This window comes from Haliotis rubra, unplaced genomic scaffold (genome assembly GCF_003918875.1).
Source record: "Haliotis rubra isolate DU_JTF1 unplaced genomic scaffold, ASM391887v1 Scf580, whole genome shotgun sequence".
Taxonomy (NCBI): Eukaryota; Metazoa; Mollusca; class Gastropoda; order Lepetellida; family Haliotidae; genus Haliotis; species Haliotis rubra.
In genome coordinates, this window is record NW_025767280.1 from 636,172 (window position 1) to 655,857 (window position 19,686).

General features: G+C 41.3%; 1 protein-coding gene across 1 annotated transcript; it reads right to left on the bottom strand.

The window, feature by feature from the left end:
* Positions 1–6,520: 6,520 nt before the first annotated feature.
* LOC124254760 (neuronal acetylcholine receptor subunit alpha-10-like) lies at positions 6,521–17,844 on the bottom strand. Its single transcript, XM_046688611.1, has 7 exons — positions 17,480–17,844; positions 14,134–14,279; positions 12,061–12,105; positions 11,642–11,751; positions 9,594–10,138; positions 8,983–9,176; positions 6,521–8,128 (listed from the first exon to the last, which is right to left on the bottom strand). Exons 1-7 carry the CDS (start codon positions 17,544–17,546, stop codon positions 7,406–7,408), a joined length of 1,830 nt encoding a protein of 609 aa, XP_046544567.1. The 5' UTR covers positions 17,547–17,844; the 3' UTR covers positions 6,521–7,405.
* Positions 17,845–19,686: the final 1,842 nt, after the last annotated feature.

Sequence of the window (19,686 nt, forward strand, 5' to 3'; positions counted from 1 at the left end):
AGGATCTGGACACCAAATGGTGATACAATACACAATCATAAGCCTTCTATGTGTGAAATCGAACATGTTTAGGTAGAATTCATGTGGATGTCGTAACCTAGCGTATTTACTGGTGGGGATTCTGGGATAGAACAGGTCCACAGACACAAATGCTGCCTTAATAGATGACTTAATGGATTGATTGGTCGTGCTCAGTGATTCCCATGCTTTTGGAGAAACTTACCGAGGAGAGGATCGTGGCTAAAAATGTTTACTGGATTGCCTAGTCCAGACATGACATTTCTTAACTACCTCAATTCAGTATTTTTAATGTTAACATGGTAAGATGTATATATCCACAACAACATAATATCAATGGTTATATCAGTTTCTGATTGAAATGTTTGTTTACAAAGTATAGAAATCCATCATGTTACTCTGAATGCTTTAATCTTATGTTTTACTTATTGTCTGGTATTTACCTAGAATATAACTTGGTCATAGTTGGGAATGATGTAATTGTGTAATATTTAGTGATATAAATGATATGGGGAGTGTACAACTGTACTTATCTTACCTCACACATAAATGTCGCTTTCTGATTGGCTGAGCGCTCTTCTATTATTTTCAATGTATCCTGCTTACGAGCGAGGTACATTTCAATGTACCCCGCTGTCAATGGCAACTCATATGGTACTTCGTGGTAGTAATTCTTTATCTTGAATCACATTGAATCATGTATGATTTACGGAAATACCAATGTTTTGCGAATGCAAATCGATAGAAGGAAGATAACTCTAAATCTGTTTATCTTGTCAGCAAAATCTAGCGATGTCTACAAAAAGATTTGTACCCGTGCTTCAAACAATTCAAAATTAACATTAAGGTATTCAGTAAGATAAATACGTTGTTCACTGGTCCCTCGGGGCCCACGGGTTGATGTACCCTCGATGTTTGTTTATGTTCCCCTCAACCCACGCCCCCCTCGTGACCAGTTAACAACTTATAATATACACTACTACATTTGCCTCAAACATCAGTGTTAAATAGGCAGAAAGTTAATCTGTCAGAGAGGTGAGAATTAATGAACACCTCCTTTGTTTTGCTTTTGTATTTTGTTCAGATGTACATTTCATATTGTAACTTATGTGGTTAAAGTTTGCGGTAGTGATGAGGAAAACTAATCTCATTGAATAAGTATCTGATCTGAGAATATATCTGGCACATATCTGCAGCATTTGAAAGATCAATGTGAAGGAATCACTGTCCTTGAGAGTCCTTAACAGACATAGAGAACTTACCATTTTGTGAGACAAAAACATTAACCACTTTAGTTAAAGAGTTTGTTATTGGTGTTTTACTTATAGAAACATTTGTCACAACACACACCAACAGCTTTTACTATAAAAAAACATAGCAGTGGTGGGGTAGACCAGTGGTTAAAGCGTTTGCTTGTCATACCTAAGACCAGGGTTCGAGTCCCCACATGGGCACAATGTGTGAAGCCCATTTCTGGTGTCCTCCAACATGATATTGCTGGAATATTGCTAAAAGCGGCATAAAACAATACTTAACTCACTCACTCTGAAAAACATGGTGGTGAGCTTATATGGTGAGGTGATCAGTGAGTGAGTGAGTGAGTTTGGTTTTACGCCGCTTTTTGCAATATTCCAGCAATATCACGGCGGGGGACACCACAAATGGGCTTCACACATTGTGCCCATGTGGGGAATCGAACCCGGGTCTTCGGCGTGACGAGCGAACGCTTTAACCACTAGGCTACCCACCACCCCCTGTGAGGTGATCAGACTCTGTGACTTGGTTAATGGCATGTAATGGTATCCTGACTATATTGATTGTTACTTGTAATATTAATCACTTGATTGTCTGGTACAAACTTGACTGTTACACACATACACACACAAACTCATAAGGGTAAGATTGGATTCTGTTTTTGTGGAATAGTTTGGATATCATTGATATTATTCTGATTACTTGTCCTTGCATAATCCAATTCTTTTTTGTTGTAGAATAATTTATGTTTTGTCTCGTGATTAGCCAGAAGTAGAGTGTGTTCTTTTTTTATGTGGACAACATTATAAGATGTGTACACTGTTACTAGAGCCATTATATTGATTTTGTTGAAATTTGTATGCTTATGCTGAATTTACAGAGTGTAAACGTCATGCATGTTTTCTACATCGGACAAGTATTATTTAGCTGAGGAAGTCATGTCAAGGATACCACTCAAAAGAGCAAGTGGATTCTTTCGTTTTGCAGTTTAGTTAAATATATTTTTCACATAACTGCATAAACTCTTTAACCGCTCTCTTTGGGACTGCTTTAATAGTGTTTGATTTTTCTCAACTCTTTGGTGCAAACCTTGCTTTATTTTAACTGCTCAAACCATAACATGCAATCTATAATACATGTTTTATGTATACATATTACGTAGGTTTTGCAATCTCTATCAATATGTACCATGAATTCAATAGATTTTGTGGGGTAAGCAGGGTTTTACACAGACTTTTAAAAATGGGAGTCATGGTGACTTACAATATTTATTTTTGGGAGTCATTTTCAATATTTGGGAGTCATGAAAATTTTAATATTTCTTTATGTAAATCATTCTCAGTATGTAACTGTGTATGTCACACCACCAAATGAAACTACAGCATTGTTCAATTCGAACAGCCAGGATTACTCTCTCCTCTGAGTTCTCTGGAATAATCTGACAGCTCTGTAAAAGTCAAACTATCATCGAACAATATCTTTTTTTGCTTATCAAATCGATTTTATTGAACTGAATTGTGAGGGCAACCCATAAAACTTACGTTAAGCTTGACTCGTATGATAATATTTTGAGAGTCATTTACAAAATTGTTGCGTCAAATACGCAGGAATCGCGTCATGTAAAACCCTGGGTAAGTAATATTTAATTTGGATGAAAAATATTTTTGTGTCATTTGTGTATTTAAGTGTCATCTTCTATATGTATTGTAAGATGACAAAATATACATAAATTTCATTTGAAATTATATTTGGATTGAGATATACATGTATTTTCATATCTGAAAGATTATTGTGTAATCAAACATGTTCATGTGTATGTATGGCACAGTTGTAATCCATATTGTTAAAATCTTTATGTGAATGTGATTCGAATTGTGAACATGCCTTAGGCAGAGGGTGACGTGTATAACATGTTACTTCAAGAAGATCAAGAACATATACTGAACAAAACAAGTTAGGGAACACGAAATCTTGACGTATACTATGGGCAAGAAACTTTGTCTTCAGTTAAGAAATATTTGATTCCTAACTTTTTTGTTCAATTTATATATCTACTGCTTTAGAAAAAGAACAACACTAGGTGACAGGTATATAGTATGCTGTTGTAGTTAGAGGACAATGCTAGGTGTCAGGCATGTAGTATTGAGCTTGTGTTACATTAGTTTTATGCTGTGTATGAGCAGTAGAATGTCAAAATCGAGCTTGTATGAAAAACTATGCATTAGAATGATACAAAATACTATTTTTATACTTTAATTGTTTTGATTGTTGCAGATTTCATTGATTGCAGTTGGTCATAATTGTATTTCGATGCAATAAACTTTTAGATGTTCTTTTGTGTTAAGAGTTGTCGTGTATCCCAATCAGACAGGGGTTGGCGGAAGAGTGTTGACGGGGTGAAGGTAAGGTAAGTTGAACATTTGTTTCAGAAATAATACCTGTGATTTTGTTAACACCACATCAGAATAATCTGTAGATTTTCAACAGATGTCCACTTAACTGTCAGTCATCCCAACCAGTTGTTAGGTAAATCATACCAGGTAGAAAATGCCTTTGCACAGGGTGCATGTTATAATGCATTTTTTGTGATACAATTACATGGTAACCATAGAAACGCCCTGAATCCCAGTGGTCCTACGATATACTGCCTTGAAAAGTATTTTGTCAGAAAGCATCACTTTGGGGTGTCTAAAAATAGATACCAAGCACATGGTGCTGTACATATAGCATACCCAATAGTTAAAGATGCGAGATAAAACGTAGAATTTCAAGCAAGAATAGTGACAAATCTGATTACATTGACCTTGACCTTTGTCCTTGACCTTATTGTATTATATGGTTCGGTAGAGCAGCATTTGGATCATCGCACGCGAATTCTCGAAATACCGAAAATGATACAATCCCTCTTCATGTATAAGATATTTAACATTATATATGGCAGTAGTGTTCTCTGAGTCATAAAATCATGTTGCCTGATACTTCCAAGTCTGGTAACATTGGTTTTGGAGATTCCAAGCTCTCTAACAATACCAAATGCATCTTGCTGTATCTCCGTTAGGCCAGTCTAAGTAAACTTAGGCTCAGTATTATTGTAACGAATAAAACTGAGCCTAGTTTACTTAGACTGTCCGTTAGGCGTGCTTCAGTTTTTTACACCACTAACCACTGCTCTAATGACTGGTCACTTATTTCTTGTGTATGCTGGTGACAAGCCTGGAATTTTCAGACTACACATAAACGTATTACTGGCCAAGTTTCGAAAGATTTGGTGATGTAATTTGGAAGCATGGACTGAGCCCCTTCGCCAGGTTTCCTGGCAACGCTATATCGCCCCCATTAAGCAGAGCTCTGCTCTTTTGTATCTCAAAACACCGAATCCGCTACTGTCACACACAAACATCTTCCTAGAAATTTAGGAAGATGAAAATCTGGGAAGTGTACTAAGTTCCTTGAAGGATGACGCGCGGTGACCGATCATCCATGAGAAGGGGAAGGCGGTGTTGTATTGTATAGGGGTTGGCGTGCACCCCCCTAATAGATCCCACACGGACCATTCCATGGCCACCTTTCCATCAATATTGGCTTGAGTAGGTCGATGGTGTCGACTGTGGTTGAGTTTTCCTTTTACGGCATCTGTAGCTAAACCCCTCGGAACTTTTAACAGACCGTCGTTTAGAATCCATGTCGGAAGCTATCGCCCTTCTACAGGCTGCGTCTCCGGACATTCGACTTAACGATACGTCCACCCACGCCCCTTTTTCCAGACTGGGGTCAGGAGATTATATCAACGCGGAGCCAGTTATTCTGGACTAAAGTACTGTCGGAAATAGAAAAAACGTTTGGTTTATTCACATTTATATCTACAATTTTAATATGTGAAAGTGTGAAATATCTCTTAAACTAAGTTCGGTCTAACTACAGTCTCAGTTGTAGGGAGATAGGAAACGTAAACAAAGAACTTTATTTTGGAGAGATTAAATTTTAGCAAGAAACACGACCATCCACGTTTATTTGTGCGTTGAATCTCGAAGTCTACTGTGTTTACATGCAAGACGATCTGCTGTTTGCAGTTGAAACACTTGCCGCTGAAGAAAGTGCCAATAAATATCCGCCATAAACTGCTACACGAAAGAACTGCAAGAATCTGGAAGAGAGTACAACGACCGTTTCTTCAAGGACGGCACAGGAAGTCAGAACTCTTTCATTCAGTTTAGAATGAGGCGGTAGGGCTAGTTTGGACGATTGCCAAAACTCGAATTGTGCGTAAACAACGTGTGAGGCGAGGGTGAATGTGATCATGACCGATTATATTGTCGGACTACTTTTTCCCGGAGTCTTTAAATCGAGGAACTAAATAATCTGCCCTCATGTAGCCATCTATCACGACTAAACATATTCATCTTGCAAATGACAATCTCCAAGTGCTAGATCGGATGATTCGTTGTTGATGCCGTCGTTTACGCAGCACTCAGCACTATTCCAGCTATATGACGGCGGTCTGTAAATGGTCGAGTCTGGACCAGACAATCCAGTGATCAACAGCATGAGCATCGATCTACCAAACTAGAATACTGTGACACGCGTCAATCAAGTCAGCCAGCTTGAACAATTCTAACCCTGACTTTTCTGATTAACCCCGATTTTTTGCGACTTATAAGGTCATTTCAACTACATGAGATCAAAGTATTGCTCATTTTCCTTCATCGTCAGCTCTTTTATATTGAAACACCAAATCATCCTATGCATAAGGCAACTCTGTTGAAAGATTCTAAGCCTTAATTTGTACTTTCAATGGGATCTCGTTTTGAGTACCCATACTCCTTATTTTCCACCCTATATGTTTGCTCTCAGATTACCTCCCTTGATCGTCATTGGTTGTGACATTACTAAATAGAGCAAGCTCTTTCACGATGATTTTCAAGAGCGTGATACAACGCTTCCTGAGTTGCTTCTTGAACGTTACGAACTTCATGGCCACAGTGATGCCTCGAAATAGTTTTTAGGAAGACATGTGGAGACATTTAAACATACCATCCAATTAAATTCACTATTTGACTTATAACAGGAATACTGTTCAAAACGCCGTCAAATATAATCCAAACTCATAATTAAACGAAGGCATAACTGGATAGCTGAGAATAGACACCTCAATATGGAATCAACTTCACCGTATGGAGCTTGATCATTCCTGTTTCATATTCAGCGTTACCCCCACCTTTGTGGTTTTCAGTGAGCAAATAACAACAGATTCCAACTGATATTTATTATGGTAACAATGGAAGACGCCCTATCTGGATTCGTCAAGTGTACATGTAGTTCTAAAATCATGACATTCTAAAATTGTTAAAGCTATATTACTTTGCTTGAAATCATTCAGTAACGCAACTGGTCTAACATAACAACTGTGTAAGGAATTAACGAGTGACTTGCTATGATGTTTGCCGCTTTCCTTTCTTTGTATGCCCCATAGTCATATTGGATTGAATGTCCAGACGAACCCTTGTGCTCCAAAACTTCGTGGTGCCACCAGAATCGCATGTTCTCTAACCCAAACCCTAATGTGAGAAACCAACAAATTCCTAATCAGCCCGTGGAGTTTGGAGTTGGTTATTTAGCAATCCTTGAAGGTCAACGGTACCCAATGTGATATGGGTTTCCAGTTAGGTATTTTGGGTAAACGTAAATGAAATGTTTTAACCACGGCTCTGAAAATCAACAGTCCAAGAAATATAAATAAATATTAGTCTGAAATGACTAAACGTACATAAATTTGGCGCAATGTACAGAATCCATCTATGTGTGAACTGTACAGAAAGAGGATGTTCAACGTTTCCCACTGAATACCCGAGACTCTTCAGCATCACAAGTTCCAAAACCTACCTAAAATCAACGGTGTCTTCGTTAAGACCAGTTTCTGATCACATTGTAATTTATGTGATTCAACACAACATGATAAAGTCCACATTCCCACTGTGGTGAGTGTCACAGCTATTATAATACATTATGGCCAGTCAGATTCCACTAATGCTTGATGTTTGGTGCTGACACCTTGTCAATGATTTCGTCCAGATGTTCCGGACTTACAAACAGAAAACGGTGGCTTAGTTCCTTTGACTTCATCCATGGTTTTTTATCACCCTTCCACATCCTCCATGTCTGGGGGCTGAAACCCCCCTTCCTGGTAGATCCCTCTCTTGCCGTGGGTGTAGTGCTGAGCAGGGACGATGATGAGGATGATGAGGTAGGATGTGAACGTGACAAACATATAGAACCAGAACAGGAACCTGTCCACGACAACGGCAATCCTCTGCCACTCGGCCACAATCACCTTCTTGAGATGCGGGATAGAATTGGCCGAGTCACTGTCAGAATCACCATCAGCAGCTTCTTCGAACCGGGTGGACTGACCCGAAGGAGATGCAGGGGCGTGTTGGAAGATCACCTGACTCTGGTAGGCGTTAGTGTTCTGGTGGAGGACTGTTTGAAGCGAGCAGGCGTTCTGATTGGGGATGATAACAGCAGGTTCCTGACTTGCATTGGGACTTTCGATAAGAATAGAAGGAACAATATTACGGGGTGGTGTGTCCTCGCTGAAGGATGCTGCTGGAGGTCCATTGTGTACTGGCTCCTGATCGTCCTGACGATGGTACGGGTCGTGCCATTGGTCAGGATGCTCCCCGATGCTGTTCCGTCGGTTTCGAGCGTGGGTTCTGATTGGCTGGTACCCTTCCGAGTTGTTATTGTGTCTGGTGAAAATTGGACTGTTGATCGGTTTGCTTATGTCAAACTTGGAAAAAGTCTTGCGAATCTGACTTGTGTTATCGGGCCGTTTTGTTACTTCGTAGAAGTGGTCCTCCTGTAAATAAGGTGAAATATTAATTAATAAAACCAGTACACAACATCAGTAGAAAGGGTCACGCGAACTGTTAATGCATGAGAATTGGTTTTAGCGCTGCGTGGCACAATATTCCCGAGGTGAATGCAGGGCTCAGACTTTTGGTGAAACCCACAAGCACGTAAATTGGGATGAAAAGCGTTACAAACTGAACTAATCGCAGGAAACCGGGATTGAAACCTCGCAGAACGAAAGTCATGGCCATTTAGATTAATTTTTCTTAGTCATTTTCATACCAATGAATCATCAATACTGAGTTATGTCCCTTTGTATATATGCAGGCCTTCCCAACAGCAAATATTCAAAATGTTTTTGTCCTAATGGTCTTTCTTTTTAAACCCTTAAGGAAGCCATCGACCGATACCTAAAGGCTGGAAGACCTATAGTACCATATCTCAATGAAAACTCCTTTTGAAAATATAATTAGCAAGGTAATGGAAGCTTCGTCGTTGGATTAACCGGCCCGTGGAATGTGCGATGAATAGTAGACTTTAAGACATAAAGATCAACTGTAATTGAGAAAAAAATACACTGAAATTTGAAATGGGAGACTCTGAAATATGAAATGTAAACTCTAGAAAATAATCTCGAATATTTTCGGAAACAGAATCCATTGAAAATAAAAGGCAAAATAGTAAAGACAACAATATGACTGGATCACTGAAAAGCAGTGATGACACCAGGTGTTCAAGAAAACATGTCTTACTCAACTGGTAGCCCGCGCCACTAAAACAATTTACGTAAAATCGTGAGCGTGTTTGTTGCCTGTTTGTTGAACAGTAACTGAAATTGCAACATGGTGACCCATCGCTTACCAGTACGACATGTCTTGCAACTAGTTCTATGTCGTGTTTGAGACGCAGGACTTTAGACAGCCAATTGAGAGCTAAAGTTCTCATCCAGCCAGGAGCACGTCTCATCTTCATCCCGCGGTTGTAGACGTTGATGACGATGACGGCCATGATGACGGACACCGACGTCATCGTCATTACCAAGCACAGATATATACCTGCAAATAACATATACACTGGATATTATTTTTGAAGAAATATTATCTGTTACATCAGAATGGATATTGGAATAGCGAAGATATATTAATGTTATTTGTATTTAAGGACATTTATATATTGAATATAAATTCAGTGCAGCAGGTGTGCCTTTCTCTCGCATGTAGGTTGTATTCAACATGAGTTTAAGTGTCTAGAGAACATTGTATCACTATGTGGAATCGAACCCAGGTTAAAGGCGTGACAAGGCAATGCTTAAACCACAATGCCACACTATCACATTTAACTACCAAAAATAACTTGCCATAGTTCATAGTAAACGTCAGACCTGCATCCGGAAATTCCTCTTATAAATATGCTGACATGGCGTGATACAACGGGCTTATTGTTCAAAGAGGCGTAAAACTAAACTCACTTACCAATAAGTGGTACTGCTTCCGACGTCGCCGGAACCTCTTCTGCTACCAGCAACATAAACATGGAGAATGCCAGAAACACGTTCAACCCCAGCGTTACTTTCTCCCCCGACGTCGGGGGCAACCAGAACGTCAACAACGTCAGTATCGACAGCATGATACAAGGAACGATGATGTTAAAAATATAGTAGAAAGTTTTGCGACGGATGTGCAATATGAAAGTAAGATCTGGATGCGCATCCGCACAGCACTCGTACTGGCGGTTGTTCTTCTTCAACGTCACTGAAAGTAGTTCCCATTCACTGTTGTTGACGTAGTACGCCATGTCTATTGGTGAGTTGTTGTACATGGTAACATAGTCCACCCAGGAACCGCTGTAGATCCAGGATCCGAACCTCAGAATACACTTCTGGTCATCAAACGGGAAGTACGTGATGTCGACCTTGCACGAACTCTTCAGTTTGACCGGTACTGGCCATGTGACACTTCCGTCGTTGTGGATCTGGACAAACGTGCCGCTCATGAATCCGGTTGACCCGTCGTCTGCGCTGTAACATGTATTAAGAGATGAGACAGAGAGAGAGTACCGTTGTTTTTAATTCAGGCCATGCAATTAACAATGCCTTCGGTTAATGAATATTTCTGTATTTTTGAATGAAAGTTTTTCGTACACGAACTCTCTCATAATGTGTGATAGTTACTTGTTTCGGATATTTCAGATACCCAGTATTTAGTTAAAATGATTCTGTACCCTTAGGCTGCAATATTCCAGCTGTGGCATGTAGACTGTAAACAATCAAGTCGTGGCAAAACCATGACCCCAGTCAACAAAGCGATCTTAGAGTGTGCCTAATTATAAATCTCATGTTAAAGTGATGGGGTGGGGCAGCCTAGTGGTAAAAGCGTTCGCTTGTCATGCAGCAGACCCGGGTTCGATTCCCAACATGGGTACATTGTGTGAAGCTCATTTCTGGTGTACCCCTCCGTGATATTGCTAGATTTGCTAAAAACGGCGTAAAACCATACGCGTCAGGTAACCTTTCAGCGACCTATGACCGTCCAATCAACGGCGAGACGGCCGAACGGATTTAACCAATCAGACAACGGCTACTATTTAGGGTTCGGCGGGACTTACAAAGTGTATTTTCTCGTCCCCGGTCGCCAACACTGATCTCCCAACAAATGAAAATGACCTGCAGTATATACGCTTTGGGGTTTCTGTTGACATGGTTATAATTAGCTAATATTTCCCCAAGTTGACATGCTTTAATACTGACAAAACGCTATTTTCAGCGAATGTTTACTCACTGCTGTGGCGTGCATCATTAGGAACCGATCGTACGGAAAATAGCATTCGGAATCGTTCGGGTACAAACTTTTTCGAGGTAAAAGTTCAAAAGGTGTGTGCGAATGTCCACTTTCGCGATTTGGTAAGCTGTGTTCTGATTGGTCAATTGGAAAGGTTACCTGACGCGACCTTCCACAAGGTTTTGTTAGACTCAGTATAGCAGTGTAACGAATAATACTGAGCCTAAGTTTACTTAGACTGGGTCGCATTTTGTTACCATTGGTCATATCAGACGAAACTGGAACCTTTTCTGGCCCCGATTTCTCGAAACAAACTTAAGTCTGAGTTTTGACTTAAGTAAGAGTTTTTACTCAAATTTGAGAAAAATCAGGAAAATGCATTTCCCAGAATGAACTGAAATCGATATTACACTCAAAACATAGTTGACAATTTGAGTTGGGTAGATAGGCTACTTAAGTTGTTTGGGCTTTTTTTTAAAAAATGCAGTTGAGTTAAAAAATCGGCTGTTTCAAATTGTCAAACTCAGTTTGAAATTTGAGTAAAAACTTAAGTTTTTCGAGAAATCGGGGCCTGATTGGGTCATTTGTTTCAGGGAATAAGAGGAACCTGGTCATCTCCCAAGACTGTCCACAAACCTATACCAAAGCTTAGTCTCCACTTTGCTATAGGGTTGTGGAAATGCTTGGCACAGGAAGAAGTAAGGAATGCAGGTAACAAGGGTAAGATCGTGTGTTCTCCCTACTTGTTGAATATGAAGGTGTCTGGCAGCCACACATTGCTGCCCGCGACTCGGAGTGAGCGGATGTCGTTGTAATTGGCTGGACTCCAGGCGAGGTTCTCGTCCAACCATTCCTGGTAAAATGGAAACATTTCATTGCAGAAAAGAGACAAGCCAAGTAGGCAGTCACCTAAAGGAATGGCGAAAATGTGAACAAATCAACTGTAAAACACCAGTGACGAAATCAGTTACAGATAAGAGAAAGGAACACTTAGCGAATTAACACAGTATTTGCTCCTTCACCAACCCTCTCTGCCTGACATCAACCCTAAAATCCTTTCCAACTAAACAACCTAGTTTATGGTTGAACAAGTGCCAACACTGTCATCTCCTTGATCATTATATCATAAAATATGTACATCAAAACTTTCCTAATGCCTTACCTGATCAATAAACACATTGCTTGTCAAAACCTGCTGTCGCTCGTCCTGTAAAAGAATGGTTTGAAATAAATTAGATCTCCAACATTGTCTCGTTTTGTCTTTCCTGACCATCGTATATGACAACATCAATGTGGTCGCGTCACAATGAGTTACACTTTCCGGCTCTTGTAATGCAGTGCTACTGTTATGTGAGGTGAGGTGAAATTGGGTTTAACGTCGCGCTGGAGAATATTTCGCTCATATGACGACGTGCATGCGTGTGTATGTGTATGTGCGGCTGCTTGTACTAGCCCAGAATGAAGCTGGTTTTATAGTGCTAGCCCACTGAGATACCAAGCCGCAGTGAAGCATGAATACCCCACTCAGACACATTATACTGACTCCGAGCCGACCAGTCCTTGTTGTACCCATTAATGCCGAGCGCCAGGCAGGGACCAACATGTACCATATTTTAACGTCTTTTGGTATGACGCGGTCGGGGATCGAACCCGCGACCTTCCGCTCTCCACTACACCACGGATGCGGTCGCTTCTGTTATGAGCAAACGCTGTTGGCTATTAGAAGAGAGACTAAGATGCAATGGTGACACAGCGAGTGAGTGAATGTCAGTTATATTCCGGCTAGATCATGACAGTTTGTAAACAGTGGAGTCCTGTCTCGCAGACACCAGTAGTGAGAACACTGGTGACAATCAGCGCGTTCTGGTCACAGCACTGGCAAACAGGTAACACCACCCAAACCAGATTGATCACAGATTGATACCATCCAATCCTCAGCAGTCATACATTGATGCCATCCAATCTTCAATAGGTAACACATTGATACCACCCAATCTCTAACAGTCATACATTGATACCACCCTATCCCCAACAGTCACACATTGATACCACCCAATCCACAACAGTCATACATTGATACCACCCAATCCCCAACAGTCATACATTGATACCACCCAATCCACAACAGCCATACATTGATACCACCCAATCCCCAACAGTCATACATTGATACCACCCAATCCACAACAGTCATACATTGATACCACCCAATCCCCAACAGTCATACATTGATACCACCCTATCCCCAACAGTCATACATTGATACCACCCAATCCCAAACAGTCATACATTGATACCACCCAATCCCCAACAGTCATACACTGATAACACCCAATCCACAACAGCCATATATCGATACCATCCAACCCTCAACAGATCCCACATTGATACCACCCAATCAACAACAGTCACACATTGATACCACCCAATCCACAACAGTCATACATTGATACCACCCAATCCACAACACTCACACATTGATACCACCCAATCCACAACACTCACACATTGATACCACCCATTCCCAAACAGTCATACATTGATACCACCCAATCCACAACACTCACACATTAATACCACCCAATCCACAACAGCCATAGATTGATAATATCCAATCCACAACACTCATACATTTATACCACCCAATCCACAACAGTCATACATTGATACCACCCAATCCACAACAGTCACACATTGATACCACCAAATCCCCATTAATAACCAATACCACCCAATAACACTCACACATTGATACCACCCAATCCACAACAGTCACACATTGATACCTCACCCATCCAATCCATACAGTCAATACATTGATACCACCCAATCCACAACAGTCACACATTGATACCACCCAATCCACCACTCAACAGTCATCACACATTGATACCACCCAATCCACAAATCACACATTGAACACCCAATCACTCACATTGATACCATCCAATCCACAACAGTCATACATTGATACCATCCAATTATCATACATTGATCATACAATCCACAACACATTGATACCATCCAATCCACAACAGTCATACATTGATACCATCCAATCCATCATCACTCATATATTGATACTATCCAATCTTCAAGAGATTATACCATCTGTACCTTCCAATCATGTTATAAATAAATATAAAGTGTGTGTGTGTCTGCTGGTTTTCTCTTGTGCACTAACAGTGATGCATCTCAGTGGCAATCAAGTATTCAAGGGGAACAAAATTCTTACCAGTCCGACAATCTGGTTGAGCCTGAGTGCGAACTTGACGATGAGGGTGTTGGAGGCGTTGATGACGGGGCGGACAGACTTCTGGTAATTCCTCATCAGATCCTCATACAACAGCTGTTCGTCAGGGATTGGGTAGCTGGTCCACACTGCGGACATGGAACAGACGCACCTGTATCTATATCACAATGTCACACATCCAAGTAACACATTACACACGGGGCTTTGTACCTCTGTGTGTGTGCGTGCTTCCGTGCGTGCTTGCGTGAGTGCGTGCGTGTGTGTGAGTTTGTCACTCCGTCTCTCGCCGTGTGCTTGAGTGTCTCTGTGTCTCCAGCCTTATCATTTCCTGCTCGTTGTCTCTTTCCTAAATGCCATTATTTATGTGTCCCGGTGTCTCCCTCGTCTCTCCCTCTCTCTCTTTTACATTGTATAAATCTGAACAGTTCCTAGAGATTATTTCAGTTATACAAAAAGTCGCTTTTGGCGTTTAAAACAATCTACAAAAATGATAATAATATAGTCATAAATGTGTTTTTCTATACACCAACATCAGTTATTCCATTCATTACGTGTTTATTATAAAAATTGCATGAGCTTAGTTTTAAGGGTTTGAATGATATTTCGATTTCTTGTATAGTGTCAGTTGCATGTGCGAGCAAAGTCCGAAGAGATGCAACTGTTTGACTTCTGAAACCTTCGCGAAACCCAAGAGCAACTCTGCTTTAAAACTCAAGTTTAAATGCGGTCCCTTTCGAAGTATAATAAATTCGTGTCAGATTTCTTCCTTAAGTGGCATTTAGAAGCTGGTATGATGAAGAGGAACACTTTTTATGGAAAGACAACTTCTGTATTGGAATAGATGCGACGTTTCTATGCAGATAATAACGTTCTCAAGCAGTCTGGTTGGATTGTAGTTGTTTGAACGCCGCGCTCAGCAGTATTCCAGCTATATGGCGGGGGTCAGGGGTAGTTAATCGACTCTGGATCAGACAATCCAATGATCAACATCATGAGCATCGATCTACGCATTTGGGATACGATGACATGTAGATTCTTACTATATAGTGATTGTCTTGTCTTAAACCTCAACTCTGAATAATAGCCAGTCTCATTATACCCCGGTACAGAGTGCATTGGCAAGAATAGCGATGAAAATTTATTGACCATTTAATTACCAACCCTGGAAAAGAAACCGTAAGGAAATGGCACCTCAGAAACGTTTAATAGAATCTAAGAACCCTTGCAACGCAAATATGTTGCAATTATTTGAACAACCCATTGTTAGTCAAGCCAAGAACATGCCGACTCATACCTAACTGTTCTAATTGAAGCACCTGCTCACGACTGATGCGGGTATTTCATAAGGCGCTAATGGAGAACACAGATACGAAGGCATTAAGACACCTGTTGGGATTTGACGGTGGAACCCGATGTTGTTGGCAGACTTAATTGCTAACAGAATCGCGATCGATGAGGCGGTCGTCAATTGAACCCTTTATGGCCCGCGAGGGAAACTGATGAGTTGCCGTAGACAGATTGTTGAACAGATGACGAACTCTCTATGCATACAGTGCTGTGTGATCAATAGACAGTCCCTGGGCAAGGACAGGGTTGAGGGATGTAGTGGGCTAGAGCTTTCTAAAGATTGCCTGTGTTGGGGTTGAACGAAGTTGCGACACTTACAGACTTAGGCAAATATGGAATTGCGACATTGCGTTCTACAGCAGGAAATGATACTTTACTTTTTAGATTAAGCTTATTTTGTAAAAGACATGTTTTGTGTGCATTAATAAGTGATCAAATACATATACAAGTAGATGTATATTTTTAAAATATTTTTTTTACGAACTTGCATCATTCCCCTTCTCAACAACTGTCTTCCCCTCTGTCTATCCCCTCCTCAAGAACTCTCTTCCTCTGTCAATCCTTACCTACTCAACTCCCATTCTTTCAACTCCCATTGTCGCCTCTTCACATCTATTTCTCCCCACTCTCTGTAAATCACTTCCTTAGCAAATCTCTCCCCCTCTCTCTATCCCCTTCCCACAATTTCTGTTGACCATTTCCATAAGAAACCATATCACACCTTGATCTCTCCCCCGTCAGTGTCGACAGTGTCTCTCCCTTTCCCTCTATCTATTCCTCCTTCAGCGACATACCCTTTTTCTCTCTGTCTTCTCCCTGCCACACCCATCTCGCCATACCAAAGCCCTTCACCCATCCCATCTCACCTTACCAAACCCCCTCGTCATCTAGTCTGTCATACACACCCTGAAACAGACGTTTCCAAAACAAAGTATGTAATAAATGGCTGCAAGTCTGTACCGCTGCAGATGAAGATAGTCTAAGAGCTCATTTAAATTATATTTGATTAAGACATAACTTCAAAACTCCTATTTTAAAACGTTTTCAGTTTAGAGTCTGGATGTTTTTTTGTTCCTCATACTCTTCAGCCTTCCCCTCTTTCCCATTACCACCATCCAGATCAATTCCCATACCACCCCACCCCCGCGTAACTAACCCCTCCCTCCTCCCACTTACTGCGTCATCTGCCCGACCCCCATCTCCACTTCACTCCAGCGCTGTTTCCACTCTCCCGCTCACTATCCGACAGACTTCCCCGTAGTCTACAGTAGCCCTGTGGTTATTAACAGCGAGTTCTAATTACACCGCCAGCTGTGGAACAGCATCAGGCGGTGTGCCCTTCACTTTCCTTAATGACGGGCAGTTTCAGATGTAAATACAGCAACACCAGCCTCCTTAATCAGGTCCTTTTAATTTCAAACTGCTCACGATTTTACATTCGCAACTGAACAATTGTCTACCCCTTTGAAAGGAGTCATGGCCTCGTTATACTTTATTGATAGTGTAAACAAATAAACCTGTAAGATAAGACATCTGTTGAGATTTAGAAAACGCAACAAAGGAACCAGTTGAAACTCACACGGATTTGTGCTATTATATACCGGTATAGCGTACAGTTGTTCTGACTAATATCACTACAGTTTGTTAGATGTGGATTATTGTACATATATACGCTTTACCTGGAGCACTTATGAATAACGTCACAAATAAATAGGTAACGAAAAGCGATTGTTTATTCATGCAAATAACTGTAAATACACAAATATTGTTATAACATATGCTGTGCTCAAAATATCCACACAAATATAAGGTCATCATACGATTTGGGTAAACATTGTTCTAAAACAGAGACATGGGATTAGTTGTGTAACTCAGGGGTGTTATACTCATTAGCAAGCAGTATCTGTCCTCGTCACCGTGCGTTGGAGCAGGCGTCGTGACGACCGGCGAGATATGAATTAATGTATTTAACTATATTTACCTGAGGGCACCCCCCACACCACGAGCGCCAGGCAGATACTCCGTATCCACTTCATAGTGATCGACATGGAAGGTCCGCGTATGTCAGTATTAAAACCTGTGCTCAAAAAGTCGATAAGTTATCGAAGAAATTTGAAATCAAACGCATCCCTTGGCACGAACCATTCCAAAATATCAGATTTTCGCCAAACGGACGCCGCCATGTTTGTTTCATCCGGGCAGTTAGGAATAATTGGATTCTCTGTGGCGAGAAATTGATCGAAGTGAGATTTGAAGACGGCGAGTGTTGCTTGTTGTGATAGACGTGGTTCCCAGCAAACAGGCATCGGTGCCAAATTCGCTTACTTAGACTGCAGATGCTGATAAGGCATGAACGCGCACGAGCTGGCATTTGACCGGAGGGTTTTAGTCTAAATTTGTGACTCAACGTTCGTTCTGAACAAACTCTTATGATTTTATAAACATTGCTCTCAGCCACTGACAAACTTTGCTTTCAGGATCACCCGATTACAATCATTAGGAGTCTAAAATAATGTTTAAGTGTCAAACTTGAAAACGAGAGATTTTTAAAAGATCAGAAGATTCATTGATTTTCTGAGCATCTTGCTGAATATCCACAACAGTTCATTTCGCCTTCGTTTTATCGTTAATTTAGAATAACATATATCTTCCCGAATATACTTAAGTGTAAGTTTACACTTTAAAAGGCAAATTAGATGAACATGGGATTCTAAAACTGAGAAGCGCGGAGAAATGGGATGATAAAGCAAAGAAAAGGGTTGAAAATAAAATGATAGAGGTAGGATGAGGAATGAACACAAGATGTTAAAACAGAGAATGGGGTGAAATAAGATTCAAGAGGTAATGTTGCAGCTGAGATTTGGATGAAAATGTAAAGACAACTTGAGGAAAAGGTTGAAAAGGATGTTATAGTTGAGAAGGGGAAGAGAGAGGGATGGTAGAGTTGCGAAGGTGAAGAGAGATGGATGGTAGAGTTGAGAAGGGGAAGAGAGAGGGATGGTAGAGGTCAGAAGGGGAAGAGAGTTGGATGGTAGACTTGAGAAGGGGAAGAGAGAGGGATGGTAGAGTTGCGAAGGTGAAGAGAAAGGGATGGTAGAGTTGAGAAGGGGAAGAGAGATGGATGGTAGAGTTAAGAAGGGGAAGAGAGAGGAGTGGTAGTGTTGAGAAAGGAAGACAGAGGGATGGTAGAGTTGAGAAGGGAGAAGAGAATGGATTGTAGAGCTGGGAAGTTGAAGAAGAGAGAGGGATGGTAGAGCTGAGAAAGGGAAGAGAGGGATGGTAGAGCTGAAAATGGTAGAGGAAGAGAGAGGGTGGTAGAGCTGAGAAGGGGAAGAGAGAGGGATGGTAGAGCTGAGAAGGGGAAGAGAGAGGGATGGTAGAGCTGGAGAAGGGAAAGAGATGGATGGTAGAGCTGAGAAGGAAGAGAGAGGGATGGTAGAGTTGAGAAGGGGAAGAGAGAGAGAGAGAGCTGAGAAGGGAAGAGAGAGGGATGGTAGAGCTGAGAAGGAAGAGAGAGGGATGGCAGAGCTGAGAAGGAAGAGAGAGGATGGTAGAGTGGGAGAGAAGGGAAGAGAGAGGGGAAGGCCAAAGAGAGAGAGGACAGTGTTGAGAAGGAAAGAGCTGAGAAGGGAAGAGAGAGGAGCTGAGAAGGGGAAGAGAGAGGGATGGTAGAGCTGAGAAGGGAAGAGAGAGGGATGGCAGAGTGGAGAGAAGGAAGAGAGAGGAAGAGAGAGAGAGATGGAAGAGAACTGAGAAGGAGAGGACGGAGAGTAGACAGAGACATGGAAGAGAGGAGAAGGACAAAGGAGACAGAAGGAGAGCTGGAGAATGGACAGAGCTGAGAAGGAAGAGAGTGGATGAGAGAGCTGGGAAGGAAGAGACAGGATGGAAGAGAAATGGGAAGGAAGAGACAGAGATGAAAGCACAGGAACAGAAGAAACGTGGAATCCCACAGGAAAGGAAGAGACCAATCACACGGATACACAGACATGACAGAAGGACCACAGACAGTGGAAGGAGGAAAGGCACACATGAATGTAGAACCAAGGAGACCAGAGACACACAGGAAAGGAACAGAGAGGACCATCTGAGACGGAAAGAAGGAAGAGACAGAGAAAGATGAGCCCAGAAGCAAGAGAAGGGACAGTAGAAAGTGAGAATGGAAAGGAGAAGGAAGAGGTGGAATGG

Excerpts from the sequence above, each read along its gene's own strand:
- LOC124254760 (XM_046688611.1), bottom strand. The coding sequence starts at position 17,546 with ATGTCGATCACTATGAAGTGGATACGGAGTATCTGCCTGGCGCTCGTG. Across the intron at positions 12,106-14,133 it reads TCAACCAGATTGTCGGACTG|GACGAGCGACAGCAGGTTTT; the intron begins GTAAGAATTTTG and ends ATTCTTTTACAG. Across the intron at positions 11,752-12,060 it reads GCAATGTGTTTATTGATCAG|GAATGGTTGGACGAGAACCT; the intron begins GTAAGGCATTAG and ends CCATTTTACCAG.